Source organism: Vitis riparia, chromosome 8, assembly GCF_004353265.1.
Source record: "Vitis riparia cultivar Riparia Gloire de Montpellier isolate 1030 chromosome 8, EGFV_Vit.rip_1.0, whole genome shotgun sequence".
NCBI classification, from domain to species: domain Eukaryota; kingdom Viridiplantae; phylum Streptophyta; class Magnoliopsida; order Vitales; family Vitaceae; genus Vitis; species Vitis riparia.
The window spans coordinates 15835218-15847180 of record NC_048438.1 but is presented as its reverse complement, the minus strand read 5'-3'; the positions used below and the strand labels follow the sequence as shown (position 1 = coordinate 15847180).

General features: G+C 33.2%; 2 protein-coding genes across 3 annotated transcripts; one reads left to right on the top strand and one right to left on the bottom strand.

Annotated features, from left to right (window-relative positions):
* Positions 1-2396: 2396 nt before the first annotated feature.
* LOC117919547 (fructose-1,6-bisphosphatase, chloroplastic-like) lies at positions 2397-4548 on the bottom strand. Of its 2 annotated transcripts, XM_034836705.1 has the most exons (4): positions 4064-4545; positions 3577-3801; positions 2828-3334; positions 2397-2726 (listed from the first exon to the last, which is right to left on the bottom strand). In XM_034836705.1, exons 1-4 carry the CDS (start codon positions 4496-4498, stop codon positions 2655-2657), a joined length of 1239 nt encoding a protein of 412 aa, XP_034692596.1. In that variant the 5' UTR covers positions 4499-4545; the 3' UTR covers positions 2397-2654. The 2 variants fall into 2 exon arrangements, with proteins under 2 accessions (XP_034692596.1, XP_034692597.1); XM_034836706.1 differs by lacking the exon at positions 3577-3801 and having other exon boundaries at positions 4064-4548.
* A 2924-nt stretch (positions 4549-7472) lies between these two features.
* Positions 7473-9430, top strand: LOC117919825. The gene is made up of 3 exons (XM_034837086.1): positions 7473-7685; positions 7776-8102; positions 9085-9430. The coding sequence occupies exons 1-3, from the start codon at positions 7607-7609 to the stop codon at positions 9240-9242; spliced, it is 564 nt and encodes a 187-aa protein (XP_034692977.1). The 5' UTR covers positions 7473-7606; the 3' UTR covers positions 9243-9430.
* The last annotated feature ends 2533 nt before the right edge of the window (positions 9431-11963 follow it).

The window sequence follows — 11963 nt, the reverse complement described above, 5'->3', positions numbered from 1 at the left end:
TTTATTCAATAAAATCAAATATTTCTTAGCTCAATTCTAACTTTACATACTTTCAAAATTTATATTTATTATTCTTAAAATTCAAATATTGAATCTGTCGATATATCTATGTCTACTGATATTTTTACTTATTTTATCATTTTTTTTTTAGTTTTTCCAAACATTCCTATAAATTTTTATTAGCCCAAAGACTCTCTTAAATAGGTTTTGATGATAATAAACCATGGTTAAATGACTAATTAGTTTAAATGGTAAAAAATCTCAGGTATAAATTCGGAAATTCATCAAAAAACCAAATGGATACAAGATCGAGACTTTTGAAAAAAATTTGATCATAGGAAACAAATGTAATATGAATGCATGGGTGCACTTAGGTTTTTCATACCGTTTTATGCATATTTGAAAACTCGGTTTATCCTTTAAAATTTCGATTTTATTAAAACCTAAGTTTTATCAAGTGTACTTTAGGCAAAACGTTTTAAAATTGACATATTAATTCACCTAAAAACCTTGCCTAAGTGTTAGAAAAGAAAGGAATTTAAAAATATAGGTTTTCGGGGCCAACCGGTTGAACCGGTCAAGGCTCTGGCCAACCGATTGGGGAACCTGTCAAAGCATTAAATGCTCCAACGGTTAGTGAATCGGTCGACCCCTAACTCAACTGGTCGAGGCTGCCATTTGCTGTTTTTGGCTCCCAAGCTTAGGAACCTATAAATTAAAAGCTCCACTTCATTTATAACATAGACAACACCTGCAATCAATTGTTTACCTATCTGTTCATGACTTAAAAGTTTTCATTTCTTTCTTAGTGCATTAAAACCACCACTTGCATATCTTTAGTGCATCATTGTGAATCATCCTAACTTTGTTTTGTATTTGAGTTATTTTTAGTTAGGTTGAAGGTTTCTTTATTATAAAACTTGAGTGTTAAAGACTTCAAGAAGTTTAAATCTTGAAAAGATTGTCCAAGAGTCATTTGAAGTCGGAATCCAAGTGTAAGAAAATTCGAAACTTGGTTGAAGTTTCAAGTTGGTGGAACCCTTACTTGGTTAGGAGATTGAGGAGAGTGGACGTAGGCAAAGAAGTGCCAAACCACTATAAAATTCGAGTTTGAATTCTCTAATTTTATCTCTTTATTTTTTAGTATATTGTGCTTGAACTTGTTGTGTTAAAAAAATATTTTAAAAACTCAATTCACCCTCCTCCTCTTGGGTGTTTTTCTTAATTAAGGATAGTCTTTATTTTCTCAATTTTAAATAATTTTCGTTCCACTAATATTTATGAAATAATATTCACCAATATTTATCCCATATATTTGTATAATCAAAATACCGATATATCCATAATTACCAATATTTTCATATTTGGATTTATGTCTTAAATCTCTTCATCTTCATCAAATTTTATAACATGGAGATTTTTAATTCATACTCCGTTTAATAAAGTTTAAGTAGGTTTCAAGTTTCACAAATTTAATTATATATATATATCTTCCTCCCTTTTCTTTTTTTAAGTACAAATTATTTATCCTTTTTATTTTTCATCGTCTTTATTTTTACAAATGGAGTAAAATGTGTCTCATTTATATATTAAAAATGTTAAACTTAATTTTTTAAAACTTATTCTAAATAAAATATTATTAACAATTATTTTTGTAAAGTATTATTATTTATTTTTAACAAAAGAATTAATTATACTTTCATAAAGATATCATTATCCATATATTTTTAACATGTACCAAATAACATATTTTTATATATATAAAAAAATTACAATGTTATTATAATATTGTTATTTATATTTTACTAAAAATTATTTATTTTTATTTTAATAAGACTTGAATTAATACAAAATCAAAATAAAAAAAAATATTTTTAAGAACAAATATAAAAAAACATGACCAAATGGGCCTTAAATCTTTTTTAACAAATCCTAGGAGGGAATAGTTGGATTTTGAAGAAAAAATTAATTTCATCATGTGAATTTTTTTTATTATTGAAAAAAATAGGTAGATGTAGAGTGGAATGACATGGATGAGTTTAGCGATTCTCGTGCTTATTTGACATAGGAGAGATGCTGTAGGGATTGGGGAGAATGTATACAGGATTGCGCTGGTCTGGACCCTCAGCTGGGCCAAATTTAAAACCCAGCCCAGGCCTGACACTAGGCCGGAGGTTATCTAATTTGTAAGTCAAGGTGAAGTGGTGGTCTCCACCGTAGCGGGAATGGAGTTCAAGAAAGCCCTTCTTTTTAGGGGGTGATTGTGGGTTGGTCTTGGCGTTAAAAATCAGCCCAAATCTAGTCCCAGAGGAGTTTGGCCCAGAAGTTTAGAGCCAGCTCCGGAGTTTGGAGCATGGCTCTTATATTTTGTAACTCGAATTCAATTCACAATCATAGAATAGAAGAGGAGTGACACCTGGCTGAATGAAGCCATTCCTCTCCTCACCCTGGTTTAAATTCTATATATATTCAGTACGGCGAATCTTCCATCTAACAAAGTAATTTTGACAGAGTGGAGAACACAAATGACCTGCTTTTAGGCCTTTCCGAGTTTTTGTAACTGATTAATTATCAATTCAGGGAGCTCCTGCAGAGACTTCCACAAAACATGTTCTCCCATAAACAAAATCAAACTCTTTGCTTTCACATTTCAATCAGGCCAAGTACTTCTCTAGTTTTTCCACCTCCTCCACGCTACCGATGTAAAGCGGAACACGCTGATGTATCTGTACAAGTTACAGCAAACACCATAAAAAAAATATCATAATCGTTTGATGTTCCAACCAAACAGGGTAAAAAGCTGATCAAGTAAATGATTTACACTCACTTCCACCGGCTGAATGTCGAGTATTCTCTGGTGACCATCCGATCCTTTCCCACCAGCCTGTTCCACCAAGTAGCTCATTGGTGCACACTCATACAAGAGCCTCAGCTTCCCATTCTTGCTCTTCTTGTCCCTTGGGTACCCATAAATCCCACCGTATAGCAGTGTTCGATGGAAGTCCCCAACCAAGCTTCCAATGTATCGAGCGGAGTAGGGCTTCCCACTGGGACCTGGGTCCTTGAGGTCATCAATGTACTTCTTCAGTTTATCATCCCACAATTGGTAGTTGCCTTCGTTAAATGCGTAAATTTTTCCCGACTTAGGTATCTGGATGTTCTCCTGAGTCAAAACAAATTCCCCATACATGGGGTCTAAGGTGAAGGCGAACACCCCCGTTCCGATGGAGACCACAAAGATGATAGAGCTTGAGTACATGCAGTATCCAGCGGCAAGGAGGTTGCTTCCCGGCTGACACACATTCACAACGCACCTTTGTTCTGTTGAGTCCAGCTGCGATGCGGGACATCAGATGCCATTATAATTCAATTCATCGATTAAGATGTATGGTGCCCACCCTGTACTTGGTCTTAATTAGCATGGAATTGTGTTTTACAAAGGAACTCAAGTGAGTTCCAACTTGGTTTTGTTTTGCCTTTTAGACTCTGTAGTTTCATGATGGTGGGACATTGGAATTGGTTTCTTTTCCTCTTGAAATTATGATTTGGAATGAAATGGGGGACGCAGGGAATTACCGTGGAATCATCGCCAATGTCTGCGAGGCACTCATCATTTGGGCTGTATATTCCAAAGATAGACCCAGTAGACACTGCAGCATCGATGTTGGATGATCCATCGAGTGGGTCAAACACCACAATGTAGTTGCCTGAGTAACTCTCTTCCACGGCCACTGGTACATCTTCCTCCTCCGATGCTATGATCCCAGTCCGTCCACTCGATCTCAAGCAATTAGAGAACACCTACTATCCAAGTTGGTTTGCTTAAATTCATCCAAGTTCTTTAATGTTTTTAATGGTGAAAATCACAAGGAATGACCATTGCCAGAGTTGTTTGGCTGCTTGTATGTAGCTCAAAGTGAAGACTTCTGATCAAATTGCCATGAAAGCAATCATCACAACTCTGCCAAGATCTTTTTTATCCCTTACTCTTTAATTTGTGAGGAATTTGAAAATGCATTTTGTGATTTATGAATCAAAGAAACTACTTTAAGGCGATGAATACCTCGTTGGAGACCACGTCAAGCTTCTTCTGATCCTCCCCTTGAACGTTAACAACTCCCTGAACTCCAGTCAAGTTGGAAATACTAGCTCTCTGCACCAGCGAAGCAATCTGCTTACACGCCATGGAAATGCTTGAAATCACAATAGTGAGCTCAGCATCAATGACACCCGCTTGCTCCTGCTTCAGCAACCAGCTCGTGAGTGCCTGAATTTCAAATCCACTCTTCTTCTTGGTCTCTGCTTCCGACGCCGTCCCCACGGCCATGCACCTCACTCCGCTGACTCCATGCCTTCTCTTGCTGTTGGTTGGAAATGAGACAAGAGTCCTCGAGTCATAGACACGTAGGTGGAAAGGGGAGAGACGAGAGATTGAGTGAGAGCTTGAGAAGTGGAGCTGTGACGATGCTGTCGTTGCTGTTGCTGAAGTTGCAGCCATGGTCTCTGTGTTTTTCCTTTTCTCCTAGTGATTTTGTCTAGCTCTGCTTCCTTTTCATGCTGTTTCTCCATTGTATTAATTATGGCTGAGATTGCAGATTGCGTTGTGTGCTGAGGACGGGCTTGTGAGGCTGGTAACCACTTCTGTTTTACTGGGCCCCACTTATCCTCCTTCCTGGGTCAGCTTTGTGATCATGGTTCATTCGGGCTTAGGTAGTAACAAATGGACGGGTTGGGTTGATCTGGGCTGATGTTCGGCCCATTTCCAGATTTGGAATTGGACGTGACCCAATACCAACCTCATAATAAAGGCCATTGATACTATTGGGCCACATACTTTAGGCATTCGTTTGAAAAACATGTAGCCAGGTTGCCCAATGGCATGAATGGTGTACAAAAATTGAACATTGCCTTCCCACTTGGATTTTTCTTTCACCCAAATTTTCAACTTCCTAGAAAGTCATGATATAAGATTTCAAACACCACCACTGTGAATATGATATTCTTCTCTTTATTCACGATGTGGGAAAGTTCTAAAGCAACTCATAATATGCACTTAGCTTAATTTAGTGTATAATTAATTAATTACACACTCCAAGAGTGCGTGTCTTCATAATATTGGACAATAAATCGAGACTTTGATTACAAGATGAATAAATACACTAACTAAGGGTAGTCTCATAAAGTTGATGGAAACATGATAGTATAAAAGAATTTAGAAAAAAAAAGTATTTTTTCACTCTTATTTGAAAAAAAAAACCCACAAAATAAAAATTCAAATTTATGAAATCATAACTTTGTACATATATTTTAAAATAATTAAAATTTGTATAATATTTTTAATTATTCAGATTCTACCTTTTAATGATATATAAATATTATATTTGATTATCTCACATATTACCTTTAAATGAGTGTGGAACAAGGATTGAAATTTCAGTTTTTTTTTGGATGGAATATCATGGGTCTATTGACATGTATTGGGTATAGATTATCTATCGGAGGGAATTTCAAAAAAAAAAATTGATAATATCGACGATATATCAATTTGGAGGCGAATTATTGGTGAGACCGTGAGAGTAGGGCAACGCGTGGAAGCAATGAAGAAGAGCCTCAAAAAATTGCCGATTTTTCCATGGTATTTTAAAAAAAAAATCATCAATTTTTCAGAGCCAACCTGCCACTCAAATTTCAATTTATTGCCCACCAACTTTTGGAGCCCAGCCCCGCCAGCACAAATGCTCAAATTTTGTTGAGGCCAAAAGGGTCGGATTCAAGTTGGTTACCACCAGACCATCTTCTCTTTTGTTAATATATATACATAATAAATATCTCAAAATTCATTATTAAAAAAATAAAAATAAATACTAATTATGTTATTTTAAAAATTAATTAATATATAAAAACCACAATGATAAATTTCTATTTTTTTAATATAATTTATATGATAATTAAATATAAAAAATATAAATATTAAAAATTCATATATGCATCATAATTTATTTTACATTATTAAATGTATTTGAATTAAATAAATTATAACTTTAATATTAAATATATCATCATTATCTCATTAATCGTATTTTAAAAAATTACTATCACTTCACTTTTATATTTATCCTTTTAATTTTATTTAATTTTGAATATTTTTATTTTAAAATATTAAAAATATAAATTTATTAAAAAATACTAAAAAATTAAGTTCAAGTATTTTATAAATTAAAATTAATTTAATTAGATAAATAATAAATTATTAATACCAACATATTTTCATTTACAAATATTTTTCTCTTTAACCATATTTATCTAAATTATACTTAAAAAAATACTTTGACATGTATTTTTTTATTTATTTTATCAATTTTTTAGTTTCTTCAAATATTTTCATTAATTTTAAATAATTTTTATCTTATCTATATTTTTATCAAAATATCTATCATTATTTATTATTATTTTTTTGATATATTCGTAAAATTTAAGTACTGTATTTATAGATATTTCAAGTTTGGACATGGAAAAATATTTTTCCAAAAACTCTGGAAGGGAATTCAATAAGTTCTCATTGCGTGGAAATGTGGAATACAGTACCCCATTGCTCATGGAAATTTTGGGAAGGTTCATAAAACTCTTCCCAAAATTTCCATAACTTGTGTTGCACGTTTAGCACCACCATATGGAAATGAACATGTGGTGGTCAAGCTGACCTTGGATGTGAACAACCTAACCAACGTCACAACCAACATAACTCACGATTTTGTCTCTCTACGTTAATATTAAGCTAGGTTGACCTTTCAACTTCCATGTCTTCTAGGTCGTCTCTTCGCACTGCTCATCTTTCAGCTGTTTGGCTTCCAATACGTGTATTCTGTATTTGAAAAGTCAAATGACTTCCATAAAATATCTACCCCATCATATTCATGATTAAATTAAATCGATAATCTGGTTTTAATAATCACCCTTTTCCTTCTCTCATATTTGTAGGAATAAAGGGATCAACTAAGACAAGAATTTAACAACGTCAACTTCTCATTTCATCAAGCAAATTCAATGCATTCCGACTGCTATTGCTAGCGAATTAGGTTGGAGCCTCCAAGTCCAAGCCTATTGGGCACAATTAGAAAGAGCCACAACGAAACTTCCAGCGAAGGGTATTAGGAAAATGGGCATCTAGACTGCCAAAAAAGGGGTCCTTGGTTAGGTTTGAACATGAAAGCACGTATGGAGAACAAAATAAAAAAATTGAAATTAGGCTCCCCCACCAAAAGTAAAAAATAAATGGAAAAAAGCGTGTGGGAGACCAAGAAAAATAAAGAGAGAGGACTTATACGAAGTGATATGCGAGGGCATCGGCAGCCGGTAAACCACCAAACGCGTGCCCATTCTAAAAGACGCGTAAAATATAGAAGAAACTATTACGTTCCAAAACAAGCATTCCCAACACCTACCTATATATAGCCAACCCAATACCCTCTCTGGTTTATATACACACCCGACAACACCACCATCCTCAATTCACTCTCCTTCACAAACCCCATTTCCATTCACCCAATCCCAAAATAATCCCACCTTCCTCTCTACAGGAAGCCTACGCGAAAACAACTCCAATCCTATGGCCTTTTCCTCCTCCTCCTCCCCCTCCTCATTCATTCTCTTCTTGGTTTCTTCTCTCTTGCTGCATGCAGCTTTTGGTATGTATATTCAAGATATCTTTCTTAAATTAGTTTTTCTTTTCGTCTCTCTTATTGGTTGATTAATTAGATTGTTGATTTGGGCCTTAGGGGAGATTATATGCGAGGAATTGCCTAATGACAAATGCGCCTTCTCGATCGCGTCTTCGGGGAAGCGGTGCTTGTTGGAGAAATATGCAAGGGAGAACGGGGAGATGGAGTACCAGTGCAGGACGTCGGAGGTGATTGTTGAGAGGATGTCTGAATATATCGAGACGGATCAGTGCGTGAGTGCATGCGGGGTTGACAGGAGCTCCGTTGGAATTTCTTCTGATTCTCTTCTTGAGCCGCAATTCACTGCCAAGCTTTGTTCCTCCAATTGTTACCACAACTGCCCCAACATTATTGACCTCTACTTCAATTTGGCCGCTGGAGAAGGTAACACTTCTTATTCACCTTGCCCTTTTCTCTAACTATAGTTTCAACTTTCAACAAGAAAAAACAAACTATGATTAAAAAAACAACCTCCATCTGTTTGTTCAGACCAATTACCTTATGCATATTTTTATTACAAAAATGATTCAGTCCAGGAGGATGAAGGGGCTGCTTGGGACACTCTTTAAAACAGTTATCAAAAAATATTTTTTGAGAATTATTTTTATGTTTTTTCAGAATAAAAGTTTATTCAAAATTTCGAAATATTTTTCACCTATTTTTTAGGTTTTCAAATATTTTTTTTATCTAATCATTGTCATTTTTGAAAACAGCTCAGCCTCAAGGAAACATTTGAATATAATTAAATATGTTTTAAAGGTAATCAAATATGTTTTCAGAAAATATTTTGTTTCAACAAGTGTTTTTTTTTTTTTAACAAAAAATTACTAAATATGTTTTCAAGTTCTATATTTTTTTGTTAACAAAAAATTATCAAATATGTTTTCAAATTCTTAAAATTTTTTTTTTCAATAAAAATTACCAAATATGTTTTTGAGTATGGAAATAATTTTATATTTTTAAGAAAAAAAACTGTTTTTGAAAACAATTCTCAAATATGCTTTAAATTTTTTTTTTTTTTTTTTTTCTTATAGAATAATTCACAATCACAAATTTGTATGAATATTTTGTGAGGTGTAAAATCAAAAGTTTTTAGTCCATAGCTATTCTTCAAGCGTTAACTGAAAGTCTAATTATACCCTTCAAGATACTTTTCTTTTGGTGGAGATGTTTTAGCTTTTTTAGGTAGACAGCCAGATCCCTTGTATGTCAAGGCTCTATATTATCCTCTGGCTTTCACTTTTACAGTGAAAGAGTTGCGATGCCTTCCTTACATGGCCGTTTGTCTTCCTTCCTTCTCCTCCAATCAAAGAATTGAAATGTCTTAAATTATATCTTTTATTAATTAAACCTTGAACACATGCAGGTGTGTTTTTGCCGGACCTTTGCGAGGCACGGCGCATCAACCCTCACCGATCCATGGTTGAGCTATTGAGCTCCGGCGCTGCCCTTGGCCCTGTTGCCCCTCAATCATCATCCTCACATCTTGATCTTGCTGCCGCTCCTGCCCTTTCCCCAATGTAATTAGTTGTACCATCTACTTTAAATAAGCCGCGCTTCATTCAAATTCTCGTGTTTTGAGTGGAGAATAATTAGCAATTCAGAGGGGGAATTCACCGAGGGAATTTAAATATGTGATATTTCTAATTGAAAAGGTATTCTATATTGTTCACTTTTTTTAATGGATGTGAATTAAGTGCGTCATTATCATACATTTGGTGACTTTTCCACAGTGAGATGGGAAACTTTCAAAATGCAGCCCCCAAACATGACCAAGCATGCAACCCAATTCCCACCCAAAATTATACTCAGTCAATTAAAATAATAACTCAAACTCATGAAAATACATGTTAGAAATCTTATGTAGGGTGTAGAGTTTTGAATTGAATTCGTTCAAAAGCAACGATTTTGAGCGGAGCTTGCCCTGGTAAACTGGTTGAAGCCCGTGAATCTGCTTCTGGGGTGTTGATGAAATGGGATTTGCCAGTGTTTTGACAAAATTCTAGCTGCCGGGTCCAACCATCCAAGATGAAATTTCTTCTCGTGGACCTGGCCCAATTTCTCATGGGCTACGAAGGACCCTCCTGTCTGCGCTTGCGCGGCCTGTGCTGGCATCCCTGCGCAAGCCCCCTCTTGGGCATTGGGTTGTGAAAGTGGATCCCGTGCTTAGAAGAATTCGGGTAAGCCAATGCGCTGGTCGCCACACGCCGACTTAATGAATGATCCGGTTTGCCGGTTTTACCAACGGCACCAACGCGAAATTCTTTCCAAACAACTATGCTACTAACTGGATTGGGGTCAAAAAATTCATCTAGAAAAGCATTATTTTCCAATTTGGCATTCCTAAGGTGCTCTAATTGAACAGACCAGGCATTAAATATACAGTTGAATTAAATATAGATACAAAATATATAAATTTTGGTTATTATAAAAAAATTATTAAAAAGATTATTGTTAGTAAAATAAATACAAAAATATGATTTTATTTTATTTTTATTTTTTTTGCATTGAATATTATCCTGTCCTACCCATCTTACTTTTATACTAAACCCGTGGAATTCACTTTTAATGCTGAATAAATTATTTTTTATATTGAAAGTTTTAAATTGAATTTATTTTTTCAAGAAGACAAGTTTCACGTTATTTTTTAGATTATTTGTTATAGGACTTTTTTCAAAAATAATTATTATAATCATATAATAAATCACTTTTGGTAGAGGTGAACACATATGGTCCCATATTTGCATTGGTGGTGGCCTCTATCATATTGATAGAGTGACCAATATGATATATTTTTAGATTAAATGACTCAAATATTAGGAAACATTTTTAGATTAAAAAACTAAAACTAGATTATGTGATTGAAATTATCAATGTCAAATGTAAAGTATGATTGCTACTTCTGGAAGCAAATTATAAGAACCCTTGGTACAAATTTATTTGATATTTTAGGTCTACACCATAATTATGAAAATATAGATATTTTTTTTAAATGCAACATTAATTAATAAAAGTGAGAAATAAATGGAGATTTTAAGCCTTGAAAAATATTTGTTTAAAGAAATTCAAAAAATAAAATAAATTTACAAATTGTGATTCAATTTCCACTATCCATTGTGTAATATTAAAATTCAAGTGCAATAAAACTATTAATAGGGGGTGAAACCTTTTAAGTTATGAAGGATTAGTTATGGTTTAGTATGAGATTTATTTTAAAACTTTTAATAAATTTAATAACATCCCACTATGCATTTATACTATTTGTCAAGTAAATAACAACTTATTTTCCTTTGATTTCATTTTGTTTTGATTTTATCGATCTTTATAATTATTTTAACTTTTATCAAATAATTTGTTCACTCTTATATGCTTTAGGCCATAGTTCACCTCAAGTGAGAAAAAAAAAAATCATTCCTAATTCTCAATTAATTAATAATAATTTTTTTTAATGTAAATTACTCATTACAAATTTATCACTTTCTTGATATTCATATTTTATTTTATTTTTAAAAAATCTTTTATCTAAATCTAACTTATTTTAATATTTTTTTAATAATAGGAAAAAAAAATCATTCCTATTAATTCTCAATTAATTATTAATAATTTTTTAATGTAAATTACTCATTACAAATTTATCACTTTTTTATATTTATATTTTATTTTTTAAAACCTTTTGTCTAAATCTAACTATTAGATTTTTTTTTCTTAATGTTAAAGGGGAGTTGACGCACCAGTCAGAGTCTTCATCCATAATAGAAGAAAAAAGATAAATATTTCGTTGTTGATTGCGATTCTCATTAGTTGGACCAGCGTCTTATACATTTTTGTAGGTAACTATGGTTGTCTTGGCTAGGAAGAGTTGTGACTATCTTTGTTAAGAAGAGACAATAAAATCTTTGGTAGAAGTGAATACATGTGGTCCTATGTTTACATTGGTGGTGGCCTATATCATATTGGTGGTGGCGGATATGATATATTTTAGTATTTTAGATTAAATGACCCAAATATTGAGTCACATTTTTAAATTAAACAACTAAAACTAGATTATGTGATTGAAATTATCAATATCAAATGTAAAGTATGATTGCTACTTTTGGAAGCAAATTATAAGAACCCTTAAATAGGTACAAATTTATTTGATATTCTAGGTCTGTGCCATAATTATAAAAATATAGATTTTTTTTTTCAATAAAATGCAAATTAATTAATACAAATGGGAAATAAATGGAAAACTTAAGTCTTGAA